Genomic DNA, 24344 nt, shown 5'->3' on the forward strand with positions numbered 1-24344 from the left:
AGCTGTTATTGGCTCTGTTTTATTTAACGGAGAAATTGTCGGCGACTCTCTCTACCAACAGGCATCCGCAAATCATAAGTGTCGTTCTCTATTTGTCTTTTGTGTTCACTATATGGTCATTAAATACAATTAATTATTTATATAATAACAGCGGTTGATCTCAGAGTAAATGAGGTGTTAATTAAGATAAACCTTTGACCGGTATTTTAATCTGAATGTCTTTATAATTACCTTATAATATAATATTATTTGTCTTGAATAATCTGTAATGCATGATTGAAATGCACGTTAATGAAAATTATAAATTTGAAAAATCAACTGACGCGAAAATAAAAGAACAGTTCATTTTTATCGGGTCGTGAAAGGTAACAAACGACAGGATACTCTCATAATAGTTTGACAGATGCTTAAATTGAAACGATATTACTATTAATTTGTGATAATTCTGTTGCAGAATATTGACAGGTGGCACTGCTATCCGGTAATTTTTCTAGTTAAACCAATATCATAGTAATATATTCTATAATATATCGATATATTATTGGTAGTCAGTTAGTTAGTTGCAGTCCTCGTGGTCCACATTTGGCGCTACACATTCGAATAAATTGAAGATGCTGTGTATCGGGTGGTTGACCCATTGGTGCACTCTTTGTTTACTTATTAGAATTAAAATTCAAATTTTATCAATTAATTACCCTCGGTCAATAGAATTAATATTATAATATTTTTTTGTATACATTTTATATTAACCAGCGAGTCTATTCTATACACAAAACGGCTATCGGCGGCTATTGACGGTAATTTTGTCATATTTATGTATTGTGGTATTATAATTGTTACAATAAGTTAGCCGTCTAAACTGTCTATCTCGCTATAAAAGTTAACACAGCCAAAAGAGGGCCTGTTAAAATAAAGCACTTTCTGACAGTTCAGAAGGTTAACTTATTGTAACAATTAACCTCTCAATACATACATTTATGATAAACTACTGTCTATAGCCGCCTTGTGTATAGTGTGTCTTTAATTACCGTTATTCATTTTTGATCTTTTATTTACCACCCTATACTTTTATAATATATATTATTTTGTATATGTACCTGCCCCTATTGTTAACGAATAAAAAATATTAATTTGTATTTTTTTCTTTTGTTTCAGGCTGTGAGAATTGAACTAGGAATCTGAAAATTTATGTGAAAAGTTTTAATTTTGTGCTCAAAGTGATTGTGAAAAATAAATTTAATAACTGTTTCTGAAAAGGAAAAACATATTATATAGAAAATGTTGAAGATGAAAGGAGACGTCATGCTGCTGTTTACGGCAACTGTTTTTCTGTGCACATTATCGGGTAAGTTATATTAAATATGAATTGTTAATTTATTGTATTATTTGTAGACATTGAAATTTGACTCTTTATCACAATGATTATATTGTGTGAAATATAACATTATCATTTTAATTATATTTTGTATTTGGTATTTGTTTTGATATCAAAAGTATTATGACTCTTTTAATACCACTTTTTTCTCTTATTTCGAGCTTTGGCCTCGTCTAGTCAGTGATACGAGCTTTCAATGCGCGCAAAATTCATTCATAATATTTACATTCATAATTACAATCACGTTTATTGTATTTATACTTGAAACCAATCATTAAGTTATCATTGACAAAATTATCAGATACGGTCAATGTCCTGCTAGAATAATGACTCATTTTTGGTCCTTAGCTTTTCTTTTAATATTAAATTAGAAATCATTTACCGATAGGCCGATGAAATTTTATTACCTGCCATATTATAGTCCAGTGGCTATTTAAACGTAAAACTGACGTTGCAGTGTTTTTCTAATGTTTGTCGATATTCTTAAAATAACTCTCATCTGCTTGCTAATTCGTTATTTTTATTGTCTGTCCGCATGACATCCATTATGCACCTTCTTGTCATATTGGGTTACTCTTAGATCAGGGGAGGGCAAACTGCGGCCCGCCGGGTATGTTTTTGCGGCCCGCCATCATTAATTGTACTTCTGATAACGAATAACTTTTTTATATATTTTTAAAAAATATTGATAATAGATTAAAATTTGTTTAGCAATAGTAACCGATCAATTTTAAATAGATATTGATAATACACCGCCAGAGCTACAACTTGAGATAATTGATCTGCAGTGTGACACTGATTTAAGAGAATTGCATCGTCGTGAAGAAATCTCCAAATTTTACAATACCCTTAATTCAGACAAATTCGACCAACTTAAAGATTATGCAAGAAAAATGTTCGTTATTTTTGGATCAACCTATGTAATTATGTGAACAAAAATTTTCGATCATGAACCTCAATAAAAATTCTTTACGATCAAATATCTCCAATGCCCATTTACAAGCAGTTTTGAGAATATCAACTACAAAATTAACACCTGAATTTAAAAGAATGTACAATAGTTTCTTTCTTCTCATTATTTTTTTTGTAATGTTTATTTTTCGTGATAATAAATAGTGTATATCTAAAAATGGTATTTTACTTGCGGCCCGCGGCTCATTTTGAATTCTTGAATTTGGCCCTCCATCCAAAAAGTTTGCCCCCCCCCTGTCTTAGATGAAGGACGATTATATTGAATATATTTTTATGGTTTCAATCATTACTATTATCAAGATATATCAACGTGTATAACATAACATAATTTTATTAATTAAGAAAATAAAGTAAGCCTTCATTTGAATATATTATATTTAGCATGTATACGTATTTAATTGATATAAAAATCAGATTAATAAAATGCTTTTTTTTTAAATGAATCTTAAACTATACATCTTTCAATATATTGGCAATTCCTTTATATTCTTTATCAATTGTAGAAATACTATAATATATGAGTAAAGTTATGAAATTACTAAAAGGTGAATCTGACTGATTTTGAGATCACCACGATAAAAAATACAATCAACAACAGAAATCACAACTTTAATCACAACAATTATTATTGAATATAACAGTAATACATTAAGATATTGGTGGTTTACTTTTTTGTGTTCAGGTAAGTACTTGTGCGTGTTTGAGTGGCTATATTATGTGCCCGTTTGATGATAGTTGAAGGAACTTCATTATACAATGTCATATACTCAATTTTTGAGAAATACGCATATTATTTTGAAAACTTTTAGTATAATTTAGCAATTTATTGATTAGTTTGAACTATTTTGAGGCCCATTTTAATTTTTCTGTAGAATCAATTACGTCAAAGAAAATTGCCCCTAATTTTATATTAGGTTATATTCTTTTTATCACTACAACAGGCCTAGACGCCCAAAGATAGTAAGTACTGTATTTAATAACAGAAGTAAAACAATCATAGATACCCAGGATTTGAGAAAATCACATACATATATTGTGTCTTCACCAGGAATCCAACCCGGAGCACCCGGATGAAAGCCCAGCGAGAAATAAAATAATATTTATTTATAATAAAAATAATTATTAGAGAATTTGCTACATGTTATGTGTTATTTGTTTATAAATCGTCATTTCAAATGTAAGTTTGAATAGTTCTGCATTCAGCTGTCGAAATTTTAAACGATATTAATTATTAATGTAGACATTAAATAATTTCGAAGAAATTTATGACTTCACAAAAAATAAAACTATGATACTAATCATTTAGCAGTTGAGTGAGTAATATTTGAATTTGTCCAGTTATTTTATCAGTTCTCTGTGATAGCTATAACTGATTATAACATCGTTAGGCTAAAATGATTGAAGAAAACCTGTCACATATTTTAGTGTAGCACTTAAAAATTATTATCTTTTGAATGTTGTCTAATAAGTGCACTGATAGCTGTTATTTTAATAGGTAAATACTTAAATAGTTTCGCCACCATCCTTTGAATATGCTGTCTATTTTAAAAGTCAATATAGAAAACTCAACTAGTTATTATATAGATGTATATATTAAATTTTATACATTTAAGCTTATCGTCGACTATGAATGTTCGAGACAATCTTTAGTCAGACTTGTTTTTGTCGTAAAAAAAATTGAGCTAAGTCAAATCTCCATTTGTTTTCATGGTTTCCGGACTGGATATAATACAGACTGTCTACCTACAGTATTGACCTACTATTTTCGACATGCGACAAATATTTTACAATTTGACTAGCTAAGTACGGAAAAATTAGATTTTAACTATTTTTGGGCATGTTTAAATACCTATAAAGCGTTAGATTACATTAAATTTGTGAATAAATCATATTATTAACCTTACTTGCAAGTAGCGTTCAATTACATTAAATTTGTGAATACATCATATTATTAAAATACTCACCTGCAAGTCGTATATATGTAATGGTATTATTGTAATTCAACAGAAGAACTTAGGTTTCCTCAGAGTTTTTGAAACACTATTTCTCTATTGACCTATGATAAATTTCCATTATTTTTTTTGTCGAACATAAATCAAAAAATCGCGTATAAAACAAACTTGCGTATGGAATGCGCATTCTAAACTTTATTGACTTAATTTAAAATTTGTTATTAATAGTGATAAGTATATGATAATAATATTCCATTTATAGTAAGTAATATTATACGTGGACACACCCACAGTGATGGCCTCGAAGGTTAAACGTCGGCCTATAGCGTCGTGGGTCCCAGGTTCAAATCCTGGGTCTGGCAAGTACACATATTATTTTTCAATTTATGTATGAGTCAGAATATATGCCTAATAGATTAAGCAAGTGGCTGACATCCATTTCTTGTATGAACAAAATCTGTTAACACAAGCCTCCACCCTGTGGAGGCCCATATGATCTTATTAGGATCGGACATGGTAGAAAAAAATGTTATATTAAATCAAAAATAATAAAAAAAATCACTACCAAATCTCACACCACAATACATTTGCTCCCATAGGGAGCAGTACCTGATAGATAGTATTTATATATATATAGTTATTTCTATATAGTTAATAATTCCTTTAACAAAAATCATTCAACGCAAAACAATTAGTTATGTAGGTACTTTATATAAAATAAGTACACACTTGCTAAATTAATTAATAATAATATGTAGATGTGTACATGTTTCCGTTTAATTAAAATACACCGTTTTTATGTAGTGTGTACCTACTCATAGAGATGTATTTCAACAAAAATGAGAAGTAGGCAAATATGTTGAAATCCTCCTTCTACCTACAGAGATGGAACCTAAATGTATGAAATTTAAACTATGGTTTATTAAGTTAGCAATAATTTACTTTGCAGGTTATTCGCCAATTTTCAGGGTGTATAAAAAGACAATCCATCCCAATGAATAGATGAATAGCCAGTACTATTATTTAGTTGAAAAATTCTGTAAAAGATGACGTGTAAAATCATTTATAATTGCATTTATAAACCACCTAAAAAAACTGCCACCATATTAGGTGAATAAAACATCGGAATGTAAACTGAGCGATGTTATTATTTGTGGTGTTTACCAACTTAAACATGCTTCGTGTATTTGCTAAATAATTTCAAATGTCAATAACAGAAATAACTTGTAAGGGGTTTTCTATTGATAGTTAAAATTATTTGTAAAAGTATATATCAAATTAAAAATTGAAATAAATATAAGCCATTTTTTAAATAGGTATATAATTCCGAGCGTCAAACTTACAAAACAAACCGTTATAAAGCTTTAACCGACAAGCTTATCACAAAATACATTAGTAATAAATAACATATTGTTATTTTTCGTGCTATACATTTTATAATTTACGATAGTGGTGTTCTCGGTACTGGCTCACCAGAACCGGTTGATATAACAGAAAATTAGATCGACAGTTACTAACGTGGTAAAAGAAGGGTCATGCTTTATGGCATCTTACTTGTTTAACAAAGCCTAAATATTATAAGAATTACATTCGGTGTGCATGATCATGCTATGTTTTCTACCAATTTGTTATCACTAGATGGCTAAAATTGTCCAGAAGTTGTCTCTTCTTCAAGAAATGTGCAAGAAATTTGTGGATTTATATTTTACAAAAGATTCCTTATAAAACGCACATATTGCTAAATACATACCTACACATACATTTAATATTATGTTATGTTTAGGTAAAATATACTTCACTACAGTTGATACCATATAGCTCCGTTCATTTATATATGTTACGCCGAATGTGCGAAATTGACTACTACATGAAATGGGCTAAATTTTGCCTAAGTCATGTAATAGTCAAGCCCGTTGCCTTATTCATGAATAAGGTAAATTATCTGCCAAGTGCGTGAATTCGTCAGGGTATGGAATTCTTAAACTGTCAACATGACAGTAGAAAAAGTAAACTTAATACGGATGGTTTTATTAGGTATAATTGGACATAATATAATATTATTATTATTAGGTTAGGTTAGGTTAGGTTTTGTTATTCTGAATTTAACTTAATGTCCATTTTGAGGTTAGCTAACAAGTGTCAACAAACTATCAAATCATACTATCACAAACAAACAATCGACCATTGCACGATTGGTCGAATCAAATCGCGAAAATACCTTATATATTTTATCTAGATTTTTTCTGGGCATAGTAAATGGATATGAACGTCATTGTAGTTCTTGATTGGTATATTTGGTACATTTGTATACATGTATTCCGGATGCCGCCAAAGAGTGCGGCACTTCATACCCTTGTGGCACAGCCTCAAGGGTTCCGTCGCCGTGGCCGGCCCTCCCTCACCCTGCAGCGATGCTACAAAAGCGACCTACGTGCTGCAGGTCTGACATGGCGGGAGGCACAGGAGTTGGCGATGGACCGAGGGAAGTGGCGCCAACTTGTGCTTGCCCTATGCCCCAATGTTGGGACGTGACAGGGTGAAAGAAGAAGATATTTGGTACTGTTCAGTTATACAGTTATGACATTTGACACATTTGGTTAGGTTAGGTTAGGTTAGGTAACACCACCGTAGCGCTACTATCTAATTTGCCCAATGCATGAACTAGGCAGAAAAATTACTGCCTAGATATTTTGCCTAATTCATGAATAAGGTAACGGGCTTGCATTTTTCATGATTTCGGCAAAATTTTGCCCATTTCATGTAATAGTCAATTTCGCACATTCGGCGTAACATATATACTACATATTTCTTGATACGGCGAAGCAGTTGCTACAAAAATCGAATGACAGCACTCACGAATTATACCATAGAAGATAGCGTAACTTTTTTTATACTCATTACGATTGGGCGTCGACCCATGTCTCTAAACTAGTGACTAGTTACTAGTTGGCGACTAATAGTTCGTTAGCAACTAACTAGTTGGCATCTAGATAACGAACTACTAATTGCGTACCATCTAAAACAATAACAATTGCCAGATTACTTACTAAAATGCCTCAGGGCACAAATTTAAATGGACTAAAGTCGTGACTGTTCTGCCTTACTTATTTTGAGACGAAATTGCTTTGATATATTATATACGAGAATTTTATTGAACTATAGCATTATAATAAGAATGCGTAAATGCATGTTATTATGATATGATTTATTTTAATGATGAGAAAATGTATTTTATTAATTCTACAGTTTTCAGCTGGGGTAATTGGTAAAGACGAAAATGAGTATTGAAATTTTATAGTTTCTCACGATAGCGCCAAAGTCTCGATACAATTGTCTCAAGAGTATTTTCAACGATATTCTTCTTCTTATTGTGCCATCCGCTAGCGGAGGTCGGCCACCATCAAGGCGATCGTAGATTTATCATCTGCTACCCGGAACAGTTCAGTCGACCTGCACTCGTACCAATCACGGAGATTTTTAAGCCACGAAATGCAGCGCCGTCCTGTGCTACGCTTACCATTGATATTTTCTTGAATGACAAGTTGGAGAATGCTTTACTTCTGTCCTCTCATAATGTGGCCGAGGTACTGTAGTACGATATTAAATGGATGAAAAAATTCTAACGTAAATATTTTATAGGGTAGGAGGTTTCGTATACCCTGCACCCTTAAGAAATGTTTGATCTATATTTGCACAATATTTTTATTATACTTCTTGAAAATCAGATTTAATTACATGAGTGCTGTGGGTGGGTGAGGTTTACTTGCAAACAAGAACTTCTTGTCTAAGTTTTAATATTGTAAATCCCTCTAATGCAGCTAATCACACTTTCACGTTTTCAAATGAGCCCCCAAATTTATCATTTCAACGTACGGATCGTACGTACAGTACGGATCTGTCAATTTACATAATTTGAAGCTTTTTATAATGAAAATATGTCTAAAACGACCAGTGGGTCTATTCTATGCTTATCGACCGCTAAAGTGATAAAGTGAAAAATATTATCAAACTTAGGGTAGGTTTGTATCAAAATATTAGCACTTATTGTAACAATTACACGAAGCCGGTTTTTATTGTTGCAATAAGTGCTATATTTTAACAGCACCTATCTTGCTGCTGTTAAAATATCGCACTTATTGCAACAATAAAAACCGGCTTCGTGTAATTGTTACAATAAGTGCTAATATTTTGATACAAACCTACCCTAAGTTTGATACTATTTATCAATTTAGTGTTCGAAAAGTATAGAATAGACCCACAGGAGTGATATTTAAATTATTATTAGTAAGTACTTTTAGCTTATTCCGAAGAATAAAAGTGGTAGCACCTAAAAGAGGAGCCGATACATTATTTAAACACGCCTCTAGCACGCGTTGCCGCCATGACAGGTACGTCACTAGAAGTCTTCTACATGCGATTACAGCGACTTCCTGTTATCGCTAATTTATTGTTGTTGGACAATATAAGCTGACACGTTACTGCCCAGCCATCGCAGGCGCTAATAAGATTGTCCAACAACTAAATCGATTGGTGTCTTTTAAAATATAAATTCCTATTTTGCCATTACTTAATTAGATCTCAGTTATTATCTTTATTGGCCATTAGCAATATTCTACATACATGTCGTTTCCTTTTTACACAGTGCCCGAAGTATTATAATTTCCTGCCTTTTATACTGATAATTAGAATGTCTTCCTGTTGACATGTGTATTTTTGTTGAAGATTTTTTTTACTGTTTATTACTATACCGCACTACTTATAATCTGAATCTATGTAATAGAAGTACCAATACCCACATGTATCAATTACAATGTCGATATCAGGATTATTTGTTAATAACGTCCCACGATTTTATATGTTGTGAGCCCTCATCATATTCGTTAAAAATGATCGATTTGAATATTATAATCTCCTCACGGAATTTGTTATTCAAGTCTTATTTATATTTTGTTGATCCTCTTCGTTACATAATATAAAGGTTCAACTACATTATTATTCACGTCGCGTACTGTCACAGCGACAAATTTAGTTTATGATTTCGTCATTCTTCAGAATATTTTGAACGTTCACTACCTCTATAAATTCAACGATGAAGAGTGCCAACTCTAATGTGTATTTTGAATTATTATTCATGCTAATTTCAATTAATTTTGACAGTTAATACGTATGCCTACGTTACAATTGCTTGCGAAATTGCATCCATAGATAATATTTTGAACAGAACTCAACCTGCAGACCATAGATAATAGACAAAATTCTTATAGAAAATACAAAGTGCCAACCACTAAAAACAAAAAACACGCGATTTGAACGTGAGTCAAAAATGTGTAGGCATGTAGAAAATGATAAAAGACCGTTTATTGAGTCATGCGGGTGTCGATGCAGCGCGGTACGCATGAGGTTACCACATTGTTATTTTGATGATTTCGCCCGTTTCTGCTTACTGACAATACTCGTTTAAATTTTCAAAATTTGCTTCGGCATAGGAGCATCAGTCTGACTAATTAACATTTTAAATTCCAAGAAAAACGACATTACACATTTTTCCCGTAGCGGCAGCTTAATGTGACAGCACGTGACAGCACATAACGTGATCATAAAATATTTTAACCTTAATTGTCATTATGTCAGACCTGCTACCTTCCATTTGGATATGACGTCATAGTATATGCATGAAACAACAAAAATGTTATTTTGTTAATCTTTGGGTTTGCGGCTTGACTCACCGTTGATGTCTTTTTGACTACGTATTCTCGCTACGTTGTCGTAGCGGTTTTATAAATCATTTTGCAAAGGATTCGGTATTAACGCTTCATTCACTTTGTAATCATTTCTTATTATTAAGTTTAAAAACATAATAATATATAACATACATTTAAGGTGCCTATTTACTAATGATCGGTTATGGCGGTTAGATGGAAATTTGGCACAAAACAACAGTGCTCTTTATTAAACTAGGTATCTGTACTGTTTTGTGTGAACATTATTTATTGTGTAAATATAAAATACTATAAGTACATTTTTTTGACCATGTCCATTTATATTATTGATTGCTCAACCTATTAGGTCTGTAGCAATCATACCACTCAGCATTAAATGAGTGACACATATTAATATGTATGTTTTGTTGTCAAAACAAAACAATAAAGCGATAATAATCTCCAGCATTTCCTCAATCATAACTAGATCAGTAGGGTCTGTTATGATTAATATAATAATATGTACTCCATTAGTATAAATTGGAAAGACAATGCATGAATCCTCATTCACTCATCGAGTCCGTCACGTGTCCTTCACTCGACATAGTCAACCGTTATTCCACTCGAATCAAGTCTCTCAATTCATTAATATAACCAACTTTTTGATCATATCGATCCCACCAGTATATCATTCTTTACCCGCGATTATAATCTCACGCTGTTATCTGTATTGTATTAGTATTATTGTAGTATTTGTATTCTTGTATCGATCAATAAACTCCCCTCTCCAAAAATACACGCAACAACGACCTTCTATCTCATCAATTTTCATCTACCGCCAAAGTGGTAACCCCGACGTGATACACCGACTCCAAATACATATTGAAAAACAATATGTTTATTTTTCAGATAAGCGTAACCGTATATAACCATATTATATTATAATAATGTGACTAATTCTATTTTTTATCTTATATTAAAAAATACTATGTTTATTACTTCTATGCGGTTGTTTTACGAGGAATTGTTAGCCATACTTATATATCTAAATATACATTGTTACATTGGAAAAAAAGTCATTTGCTTGACGCTGGATTCAAATCCAGTAGTTTTTAGTATAGTTTAGAGCTGAACATTAGTAATTGCTAATTAGTATTCGTTGTGAATATTAATATTTTTAAGTTTTGGCAAAATGTGTTAAGATTTAAAATATTGTAACAATACAATATTTTTAATAAACAATAACAATACTATAAATATGACAAAAAAAATAATATTAATCGTGGTTTTCCTTCCGGCTGTGTCTCTATTTTTGTGTATAATTTATTTGATGTATGAATTATGTTGATATCAAAAAAATAATAATTAATTGAAGCAGTTCGCCATGGGTGAAGTGAAACAAAGTAATCGAATAAACAAATGAAATTTATAACATCCTATCAAAATAATGGATGTCATTCGACTATTGATTATTAATTGACTCTTTTGAATTCAGAGCTGGTAATTTATTAATCTCACAGGCGTAAAAACTAGTTTTTGCCTTTAACTGGCAACTATTAAAAATTATATCTGTAAGTTTATTTAGTAAATAAATATTCAACTATTAAGCTGTTTTATAAGATTAAACGACAATTAAAAAATAAGTGTAGATATTTCTGAGAAAATGCATAACCAATGGAAAAAATTCTTTTTGAAAAAAAATACGATACCCAGCAGGAATTGAACCAGCGTCTCTTAGGATTCGCGCCCACGCACGTCAACCATAATGCTATTGGCATCCTATCTAATTGCGAAAATTTTTAACTAATGGCTCTTACAATACTCTGAAGCGCTTTAACCTAATAGTAACTCAAATAGGTGCACATTAACTTGTTTGTTATTACACGGCAAATAACATGGTGTTATATTATATCCATGGCCCTCACAACGGGTGGACTGACAGGGCTCTAGCCTGGGGGCCCTGGCTTAAGAGGGGCCCGGCGTAGTAGGTCAACCAGTCGAGTGAAATAAACACAGATTAAAAATTTACTCAAATAGTAAAAAAGTCGCTCAAAGTATTTCAGTTAAAGAGTATTAACATAACATATATTATATAGTTGTGTGATGCAATTTGATATGATATTATGCTGATTGATATAATTAAATGATAATTCACGAATAGAATTTTAATTTATAATTATGGTTAGTGTGTTGCTTCCTGTCTAATAAAAGTGGCTATATTTTATCCAATATGGCGAAGGGTCACAAAATTGTCACGATCGGTGCTCCATAATAAATACAATAATTCTAATGAATTTATTTAAAAATACAAAAATGGTTAAAAATACACGGAATACTCTTAATTTTACCGTGGAATACCATTTTGAGAACACTACTGTAGAACATCACACTACCTTTAACCTTAGTGATTGTAGGGGGGTCCGCCAAATATCCTGGTCCTGGGGCCCGCTTTAGGATGTGGGACCATGATTATATTATATCGTTAAGGCTTAACATGAATCTTTCCACTTAATAATTAAGCAAGTATCCTCGCTGACTGAGTATCCTTATAACTTCTACACAGGAACGAGATCTCTAGACAACAGCTGTCAATTTTTTTATTTCCGCTTCGCCACTGTCTATGCCCCAAACATGACCATATAAATGACGTGACAGTTGTAGAGTTGGGTAAAACCTCTACCCCGTCCCAGCATCCAAGTTATTCCGTCAAATTTACAGTCCACTGAACAGCGCATATTAAATGCGTCGTTAAAAAATCTGTAACTTATTTATCTGTGATTAGGAAATCGTTTTTATGCACTATCTTAGAGAGGAATTATAAGTACATTTTCTTAAAGTACGCATGGCGAATGTGTAAATCTATTTTTTTTGTCCAGTACGTAGCTAATCGTTTAGTTAAATTTCATTAAAAAAACACATAAGTAAAAACGTGTTAGATACGCCTGGTTGCTTTTGTTAATTTTCCTTTGATAACATCATTAACAAAGATAAATACATAGCACGCCTAATAATTTAATAATATTTAATTAGTAACCACGTTAATATATTATTATTTTTTTTTGTATTTCAAACATACACATTATATGCCTCCATAATATGACGTAAATATCAGATATATTATATTTTCAATTATATTTTATTAACGATGTTTTAATGACATTATAATTGCGATCTTGTTATTTTTGCTAAGTAAATAAACTCACAACTAACACGAGTTAATTGTACATAATTGTTTAATTCGAAGTATTTTAAAAGCAAAAACAACAACATATGAGTTGTTCTTAAATTGATTCATCTCTATCCATGATCACTTTATCAACAGTAAATTGTTGAAAAAAAATGTTCTTTTTCTTCGTCGGGATCTCATGACTGAGGCTGGTGACCTAGATGATTATGCCGTCGGCTAATCTTCTCTACGATTTGGCGCCACAACTCTTGGTATCCAGATACTAATATCAGAAAGAAAACTGTGGCACTTTGGCATTTTGTCGGTATATTATGTGAAGGCAGCTCCTTTTCATAACCTCCAATCTTACCTGACTTAAGGGGAAACGTGCGCCGTGTAGGTCAAAATAGAGATTTTATGGTATTTTCAAAGTGTGATCCTGGACATTCCTTAAACGTTCTAGATAATCTATTTATATAATTTTGAAGCCATATTATCCTTTATATTTATTTTAAACATTTGATTTTTCGTTTAAAAAAAAAATCTTTTTCGGTTAGGTACATGTTCAAACACGCGCGTTAACATGATCTTACTCCCTACTCTAGTTATAGTTTGTCAATTTATGGCTACAGACGTATGTTGTAGCTTAACCACTGGGAAATGCGCCACATTTCAAAAGCATCTACCTCACCTGAATTTTTATATAATATACATATATGGGTAGTTCACAATAATTATGGATCAAGTCCATCAAAATGGATCCTGAGATATTCGGACACAAAGTTAAAACTCCTTTTGTAAAATTCAGGAATGTTTTCACTGCATATGCTTACCATGTTTTGATAGTAGATAGATCGATTTAAATAAATAGTCGATTATGTATGTTCAGGCTTTATTATTATTAGCAAATTAATGTTAGCAAATACCTCTGTATATTGCTGAAGGAACTGTCAAAATGGACATGATTCACACTCAATTTGATATCTTACCAAAACTAGTATTGTCATTTATGCGGAAAATTGTAGAGTTACGATTGTGATATTAACACACAATATATAAATCTGTTATCTATCTTATCTAGCCACTGAATCTATTTTTATGAAAATTGGACTTGATCCATAATTATTATGAGCCACCCATATATTACTAGGATTTATAAAATAGCTTCAGTTTACAAAAGCTATATTATACATTCAGATTCTTCCTATTTGAGCATTTTGCAACGTTTTTCTTAGTTAGTATTCTTATTTGTCCGGTACAACTCTTGCAATCGATTTTTAACTAACTTCCCGACTAGCTAGACATTTAAAACTTTTAGAATATATCAAAACACGATGCCAATGCATTTTATTTATACTATTAGCCATCTCTAAGTAGAATTGAATTCATTTTCAGTTAATTCAGTTTTGTATGAAAAGTTATTTCGACACCATTATTGGTTGTTAGGGGTCTGGGGTTCTAGCAACTAAATTATTAATATATACGTGCGTTACTATGGACATCAATATGACATGTCAAATACAATTTTTTTTGATCGTTTAAGCTAGTCAAGCCAAGTTTATATAATTCAACAGAAAATTTAAAAACGTTGTATATAAAAAGTTCTTTTTATCTTGTAATTATTTATTAGTGAGAAGAATGCAATTGATAAAAAATCGTAAAAAGTTATTTTTATCTAGTATTAAAAAAATGCATTGGCATCGTGTTCTGATATATTCTAAAAGTTACAAATGTCTAGCTAGTCGGGAAGTTAGTTAAAAATCAATTGCAAGATTTCTACCGGACAAAGAACCACCGGAAAAATAAGAATACGAGATAAGAAAAACGTTGTAAAATAGACTGAATTCTAGATGTAAGTCCGACAAATATTTTTTTTAATATTTGAGTGGTTCACAAACATAGTGAACCAAGACCATTCAGGTTATTTTTTTATTAAATTAGGTTCAAACATAATATTTGAGTATTTATAATTCTGTAAGGGTATTCAAGACGTTCACAACATGACATTTAGAATAATAATAAGTAAATTAACTAGAGAAAAAACAAGGTAGAGAAAAAAAAAACAAAGCAAAAAATATTTTTATAGATGTAATATTAGATAAATTTTCCCCTTTTTAAATCTTCTGGCAAACCGATTACCTTATGTGCATTAAAAAAAATTGCACTCACGAGAAAAATCGTCTTGGAGGGTGCTTGGATGCGTCCACTAGTATACTCATTAATATCAGAACTTCACATAACAAGAAGAATTCTAGCGCACTGTCTTATTTTTGCAGTAAGTAAGTAATACGTATAAATTGCATTTCTTAAATAAAACGGTGAAATTCAAAAGAACTGTTTGTTTAATATAAACGTCACGCTTCCGGACTTGAACCTGACTTGTGAGTCACCGAACCGTCTATTTTATTAGCTATGCGATTTGAATACGTCTGTGTAGTAATATTCGCTGCGAACGACAGCAAATTAACAGTAATTCCTGTGATTAGGGGCGTTGCCTATTTTGATTGCTAGTTTCGGAAGCAACACCTCGTAGAGATTTGATAATGAGTTAGGCATTTAATTTATTACACCTGTAAGGTGCTTGCACTTTAATACAAGCTAGTACAACATTTAATACGTGTACCGAATTATTTTATTTACGATTCTCGTTGGAAAGACATTGTATTAAATAAAACAAAACACAACATACTTTTAATTAACTGTTGTTCACAAGATTATTAATAATTTACAAGATTTGAACACACATAGTTTTGAAAACACTTCTGAGAAAATATTTATTATAACCAATAGAAAAAAGTAAGACACCCCGCAGGAATCGAACCTGCATCTCTCGGGTGTTTTATTTATAAAAAAAAAATATTAGCAAGTTTAAGTAAGTTACAACAAAAAGTCTTGGAGTCCGTGACGTCTGTTAGCAATTAAAGTAATTTCTGTTATTTTGTTAACTGTCAATTCGTGGTGGAACTGCATTGTATTGTTGTTTTAATTTAATAAAACGCATTTTTTTGTAGTACCTATTCCACTTTTAATCAATAAATTAAATTAAATCAGTTGAAAATGTCCTTCTGAGGTGGACAAAAACGGTCCTAATTTATTGATTAAAAGTGGACTAAGTACGATAAAAAATTACGTTTTATTAAATTAAAACAACAATTAAAGTAATACCTACTTTGATTTAAAATACAAAAACTGATTATAATAGGAGCTCAATTTGGAAATCGCTTCAGAGAGTATTAAAAGCTATTGGTTATAATTTATTATGAATTCTTTAGCATAGTGGTATATGTGCATGGGCGCGATACCCGAGAGATGCAGGTTCGAATCCTTTTTCTTAGAGTTACTTTTTTCAAAAATATTTTTTCTTTTGGTTATAATATGTTTTCTCAGTAGTGTTTTCAAAATTATATATTATACACAATATATTATTATTGTAGTACGTATTCCATCTAATTCAATAACAATTAAAACAAGGTTCACCCGCTTCAGTGGGACATTTTCAACTAATACAAAATATACAACATTGCAGCTATTTATACTAACAATTTTTTTATCTTTGAAATTGTGTTATAAATACTGTATAATATTGTGTTTTATGTTATTAAATGTTTCTACTTAGGTACTGATGTATTAAATGAACGAATTTTAATAATAAGTCATTATTATTATTATTGTGCCTAAATTGTACCTTCAAAAGTGACCTCCAATTGTGTCTTAAGCGCAAAGTTTTCAAACAATGTGTCAATAAATCAAATAACTACAAGATACAAAGAACTTTTTATATAAAACGTTTTAAAATTTTCTGTTGAATCATATAAACTTGACTTGACTAGCTTAAACGATCAAAAAAATTTGTACTTGATAGAAATATTGAATAAACATAGAATACTGAAATGTCATTTTGACATTTCATATTGATTTCCATAGTAACGCACGTATATATTAATAACTTAGTTGCTAAGACCCCTAGCAACCAATAATAGTGTTTTACTTTTTACGGATTTCTTCCGAAATAACTTTTCATACAAAACAGAATTAACTGAAAATGAATTCAATTCTTCTTAAAGATGGCTAAAAGTATTAAAAGAATGCATTGGAATCGTGTTCTGATATATTATAAAAGTTTCAAATGTCTAGCTAGTCGGAAAGTTAGTTAAAAATCGATTGCAACATTTTTACTGGATAAACAACCACCGGGCAAACAAGAATACGAGCTAAGAAAACGTGGTAAACTATGGGCAGCGTTGTGTGACAAGGAAATGTGCACATTAGGCATAACGCGGAAAGACCACAATACAAACCAATAGATAAGGAGCAAACAAGGTGATGTAATAGTAATAGTAGAAACCTTCACAATAATACAAATGTTTTAAGTAAGTAAGTACATTCCACGTATACAACAGAACAAATAATTGTATTATAAAAACAACAAGCCTAACAGGCCTTTTTGTGTACTTATGTAACAATTCATTTTGGCGCGTTGGATTCGTCCTGTGGTTCCGAGGACTGACCATCCAACTCTTGTGATAACATAATTTTCTAGATTGAGTTCGAATTATTATCTATTACTTTTTTTTAAAAATATCCAAGTATCTATTTTAGTACCTGTTGTCCTTTTTCGTATAATATCTATTATAAAAAGGTAAAATATAATAATTTTGTTCTGTAAATTATTGAATACGAACAAAATTCTAATTTAATTACTGTAAATATAACTGTTCTAGGACTTGTTTTCAGTTATCTAACACAGCCTTCAAAAAACACCCTTCGCCAATGCATATAATATATAATTCGTAAGAACGATTTCAATAAACGTACATACATCTGACAATATTAATGAAGATGAAATATCGCTATTAAACTAATAGTTAAAATGAATATATTAAACCCATTCCATTAATTTATAATACCAATTCTCTTATAATAAAAAAAAATAACAGCTAATCCACCTGTCAGATAAAAAATAAAGAAGATCATTAGTAATATAATTTGAAAAATGCCTCGTGCTATATCATAATAACTAATTTCATTGTAATAAAAAAGGTGGACTGATTTTTCGAAGCAATGAAGTGAGATTGGATTATAGAGTATTTACTAGTGCAGAAATGAGGTCAGTGAATTAGAATTTACTTTGCCTTTCTGAATAGTGCTCATTGCTTTGTTTTTAAATAACATTCTGTTGTTTTTCTTATAAATCTTTTTTTGGATTAAGTACAATAGTATTGTCTTCATTAACGTTTATTGAAATACGTTTTCTTGCATCTGGTCTAATTAAAACCATTTTACAGTCGTGTAAATAATAAAACTAAAAAATCGACTCTCTAAAATATTTTTTTGAGAATGTTTTCGCAATTCTTTGGATATACAGGTGGAAAAGAAGACAATAATTTTAAATGTTATTAGTCAGAGGAAACGTTGAGAGTTCACGTGAAAGAAGGGGATCGCCTATTTAATGGTCTAACTATTTTTCTATAATCTAAGGGTCTAACTAAATGATGGATTCTATGAGCCTTTCCAGTAGTGAAGGGTGGAAGTAAGCTATTGAGATTCGGCATAAATAGTGCACACTACATTTTGTCAGTCATACTTATTTATTTTCGATGAAATATGAATACATATTACAGGTGGTATTGATTAGTTTATTAAATTTCATTAAGCCCCAAAATCGATTCCAAATATTATTCTATTTACGAAATATCTAAAACTAGGTATATTTTATAGATAAACAATTTGACTATTATCTATTATGGCTTAGTTTACGCAGGGTTTAATAGAAATATTAAAACCAATTAACACTATCTGCAAGTTGTAGTCTTAGTTCATTGAAAACAAATACGTATGGCTGAAAAAGTTCAGAATGCAGAGAATGCAAAGTTCAAATGTTGCACCTTAACAGCCCATTTCTACCATTCACCACTGGTAGAATGATGAAGAGATTGCTGGAAAAATATGACTAGACATTTCGAAAGAGTTGTGGTTCTTGGCAGTCAGAAATAATAAATGAAATAATAGAATTTATAATTTAATTAACACTAAATAATATTAATAATTTATTTATAAACGCGTTTAAATCGAATATGAATATTTAGGTTTGAAATTTATATGTTTCACAACTAATTTAAAGACGTGCTACCTATATTGTTATCATAAATTTAATGATCTTAAAAAAATCAAAACATCAAAATAAATCATCAAATAAAATTTCAATATTTATATATGTTCTTATTTGATTATTGTGAATTTATTATTGATTGTTCGATATTTATTCTGAGATGATATGTAGATACGAGGGGTGTATTTTCAAAGCGAACTTATTTTTTTAATTTTTTTATTTTATTTTATATTTTAATTTATTTTTTAAATTTTTGGCAAACGTCAGAAAGCTTTTAACGGTCTTGATGTTTCATAATATGTATTTAGTATTGAAATAAGTTTTAATCAACACCGAGTTAGATTGAATGCTATTTGGTTCTTCTATTTATACAAAAAAATATTTGTTCAAAATTGTATTCTTAAAATTGTGCACAATTTTTCATTCGTACTTATTTGTTTTCGTTGGATTTAGTATACATATTACACATATTGTTGGTTCATTTTTTTTAAATTCATTAAGCCCTGCCTAAACCAAACTATAATAATGTATAGAAAGTATTATTCTATCTATAAAATATTCAAAGTTATGTATGATTTAACTGCATCATTTTAGATATTTTATAGATAAACGAGTATTTTTTGACTATTGTTTATTATGGCTTGATTTTGCGGGGTTTGATTGAATTTTAAAAACTAACCAACATCATCTGTAAATTGTAGTCTTATTTCAATGAAAAAAAATACGCATGACTGACAAAGTTTAGCATGCACTATTTATGGCGTATCTTAATAGCCTACCCCCACTCTGTGCCCACGGTGGCCGCGCGGCTTAAGCGTTGGACTATCACGCCGTGGGTTCCAGGTTCGAATCCTGAGTCTGGCAAGTACACATATTGTTTCTCAATTTGTGTGTGAGTCAGGGTATGGACCTAATAGGTTGAGCGAGTGGCTGACATCCATATCTTGTCAAAAAAAAACAAAATCTGTTAATACAAACCTCTACTCTGTAGAGGCCCATATGATTCTATCAGGATCGGACATGGTCGGAACTCTGTGCCACTGCTACCAAGTTTAAAGTTAAGGAAACGTTAATAATTAGTTATCATATAATTCCCTCTAGTTTTAGTCCAAATGCCTCGGTTAATCTTACATAGATATATCACAATATAACATTGGCTATCATAATAAATCATCTGTAAATCAAATCGAGCAGCTGTCGCAACAAGTAATGAAAATCAATTAATTGCCCATTACGTTTCCGATCACCATTTTTTGATTCGATTATTATTTATCGATTGGTGGGGTGTTCAGTAGCGGCACTAGATGGTAACATGCTGTACGCCGAATTTAGCACCGCTTTTATCGCGATATCGATCTGGAACAGCGCTTTTTCATTCGGTTGCGATTAATTACGTTATTTTTTGCCAAGTGCCGCCATCTGATATCGGGTCTCTGATGCTTTAACGCATTGAGAATCTGTATAATTTGCAATTACCTAGTTGATCATTGAATCGAATTAAATTATTTGGAAGCATTTTAAATTTCGAACGAGAAACACCCCAGCGCATCTATTCTATACACAAGGCTTATGTATTGGTTACATGTAAGTTTTACGTGTGCAATTCATCGTAGGACACTTATTCGTGCGCCGCAGTATGTGAAACAAGAGTTGGTGTTCGTTTATCAAATGACGAGTTCTTCGTTGAAAATTTCACCATGGAATACATTTGTACGTATCTTAGAAAACGCGGCGATAGTTTGCAAATAGTACTATTATAATTAGATTAGCCCTAACCTTACCTAGTAAAGACATCTCACGAAATTCGCCACATGTTGTAGCATACGTACAAATATACTTAACGAAAAACTCATGTTACACGAACTCATGTTTCACGTACTGCGGCGCACGAATAAGTGTCCTGCAGTGAACTGTTTACGTACAAATTTCCGGATACGTTATTTATTATGGTGGCGCTTTTAGCAAGTGGACTGTAATTTTTGAAGGTGATGCTGGATGGTGGATTCCGGGTATAGGGGGGGGGGGATGATGTACACACGAATACCAGGCACCTTAGATGTCGTCGCTCTAGGATTAGTTTGTCCAAAGCGACAATATGTGAAATGTTCAGGAGACGAAAAACAAAGTTCATTTAAATGCAGGAAGATCATTCATATTACAGAAGTAGTCAGTAAAGCTAGACAACACTAATATTAGAAAAGGATATAAGGATCCATTGACCAATCACACAGTAGAGGGGGTGGTAACCGTATAATAATTCTTGACGCCGATTGGTCCCGCACATTGGACAAACTAATACCGATTGATTGTTTGGTACCATGGTTTCTTGGATATTTTTTGAAAAAATATCTCTGTTACTAATGAAAAATATAATATTTTTTTTTAATGATTTCGATGCGTTTTCACACAAGAAAATGAACTGCATTAAAAAGTAAATTTTGCCAAAAATTGAGCTTCACCAAACTAATCCTAGAGCGACGATGTGGTGATGACTGGCGCGCACTGTAGCTAGTTCGGTGTTCACGCACTCACACTGGTAAACTGACGGTGCACTTTTGATGGATAATATATTATGAATGATGATGATGTGTCGTATGAATGATGAAGACGCGTCAAACTGTATCAGGTTTAGTGTTATTGGCGGCTATCGAGGGTAATTTATCATATCTATGTATTGAGGTATTATAGTTGTTACAATAAGTTAATTGTCTAAGCTGTCAAAACTTACTATCTCGCTGTAAAAATTAACACATCCAAGAGAGGTAGGTGCTGTTAAAATAGGTTACAATGTGTAAATTGTACGTAAAACATTTCACCGTGGCACAGTTCGCCGTGAGCTTTTTTATCGGAAAGAGATGACCGTATAATATACGGTCTCCAATTTTATTAGATTCGATATGAAGATTAATTCAATTTTCATAGCTAATTTTGGCAAAATTTATGAATTCAAGAATGAAAAACTAACCTAACCAAATGTCATCTCCCGTCATTTACGAAAGTGGTGAGATGCTGTCATTTTGTTTTTTTGTATGGTTTTTCGTCTGGATTCGGGATTTGGAGGTGGACAAATAACACACCGGAATTGTGGTGGAAACGACGAGATTTATTGACGTTAATATATACTGATGGTTACATTTTTATATTTTCTTTTATGCATAGCGCGAGTAAACAATGTTTACTCTTGGCAGTCTGCCGCGTTCTGTCCGCCATTTTATGTTTCGCTTTCAACGGAAAGCGCTTTCAAAAACGGCGACAATGGCGACGTTGCAGATATTTTTAAATGGCCGCAATTTACAGCATTGCCGGCTTTATTATTATTTATTTTCGTAATCAACCCTTACTATTTGTAGGCTTGATGCCGATTTGGGCTTCTCCAGATTCACAGAGACATCCCCAAATGGGGACCATTTGGGAGTGTAACACTAACCTAACAAATAATGAAGTATACCGGCTATTTTCCAAATTTGTTTGCTGCTGGCTTCTTGTAAAGTGTAAACCGACAAGAACCGTGTTTTATTTAGACGTGAATTTTATGTCAGTACTATACGACCAAAAGAGGTTGGACGGTCTTTAATGTACGGCCATATATTTCCGATACAGCATTTTACGGTGAAGTGTTATACGACGAACTGCAGATGTATAAGTTTCCGGAAACGGTAAAAACATAGTACTTTTTGATAGTTCAGACGGTTAACTTATTTTAACTATTAACCAACTCAATACATAAATAAGATAAACTATCATTGATAGCAGGCTTGTCTATAGAATAAATGCGCAGATAGCGTATTTAGAATTTCAACCCAAAATGTTGAGAAAATAAGAAGAAAAAACAACTGTAAAAATCTAAAAATTAAAATACAATAACAAACAATTACCTACTGTGAAAGTTTCAAATTAGTCATAACTTTTCTCAGAAATTTAACATTCTATATAAAAAAAAATGTAGCCTGCGCCGTAATATTGTCGACATTTAATTGACATAACAAAAATAATATATTCGCCCAATGTACCATGATTAGGATTTCTTATGTTTATTGTAAGGGGTGGGGGGGGTTCGATTATCAACATTATAGCCCTCAGTATCTACCAAAATAATTAGACATCACTGATTCACTTGGTAGATAGGACCGTTATGTCGAAAAAAATATCGGTATAACAATATGATGCTTGTACGCGAGGAATTTATTTATGGCAACAACCCAAAATATCAATAAAAATCGCAAAAGAAAGTATTGATACTTTTTTGACGGTCCTAATGGTAGATAATTTAATAAAAATTATATTTATGTGTGCATTTTTAAAATTATATTTGGAAATAAATGGCTACCCCTTGATTTTTTCGAATTTTTTTAAAATTCGAACATGAAAATTAGATTAAGAATTTCTGTCAACTATCATTACAATATATTATTGCCAGTATATTTAATTAGGTTTTATTTAGATAGCTTCACTATTTTATATCATTATTTATCGCCTTTTTAACCGAAATTAACAAATTATTTTAATGCTGCAAGTGTTAAGGCTCCACGGTGCAGTGGCAAAAACTCAAAAGATCAACCTTTTGTAAAGTGCGGCCTAAAAAACGTGCCTTGGAGCAGTACAAGCGTTGGGAACAGTACCGGCCAAAAAGACAGGCTTAATATTGGTACGATTTTTTATTCGTTTTATTAATTCACTTTCAACTGAGTTCAGATTGGACCGTTTGAAAATATTCAACGCAGGGTTCGCGCCAAAAAGAATTTAGACAAGATAATTTACGACTGTTTCAAATAGTATTTTTTATTAATCATAAAACACGTATAAATACATAACATTTTTAATATAATATTTAGTGGTAAGATAAGGAAAATATAAAATTTATTAATTTATTTAAATTTAAGTAAATAATGTAATTAATGACAGCACACACACACATATCGCATTTAGTCGCCTGAATAGTATCTTTAAAAGTTAATGTAACCTAACCTAACCTTCACTCACGCATGCATGTTAAACATAGACTCGTAATGTTAGAGATATCGAGAAGTTGCGTAATGTGAGATAGAAAGGAAAATACGTAAAGCTCACGAAA

General features: G+C 31.5%; 1 protein-coding gene across 1 annotated transcript in view; it reads left to right on the top strand.

The window, feature by feature from the left end:
* The window catches only part of LOC147078136 (serine protease inhibitor dipetalogastin), a 191270-nt gene that overhangs the window by 84066 nt on the left and 82860 nt on the right, over nt 1-24344 (top strand). The window contains exon 2 of the mRNA XM_085961248.1: nt 1156-1345. Within this exon, the coding sequence (XP_085817374.1) occupies nt 1279-1345 (67 nt within the window). The 5' untranslated portion in view covers nt 1156-1278. The remainder of the gene's footprint in view (nt 1-1155; nt 1346-24344) is intronic.

Source organism: Rhyacophila brunnea, unplaced genomic scaffold, assembly GCF_057557595.1.
Source record: "Rhyacophila brunnea isolate RB1 unplaced genomic scaffold, BYU_Rbru_1.0 scaffold_12, whole genome shotgun sequence".
NCBI classification, from domain to species: Eukaryota; Metazoa; Arthropoda; class Insecta; order Trichoptera; family Rhyacophilidae; genus Rhyacophila; species Rhyacophila brunnea.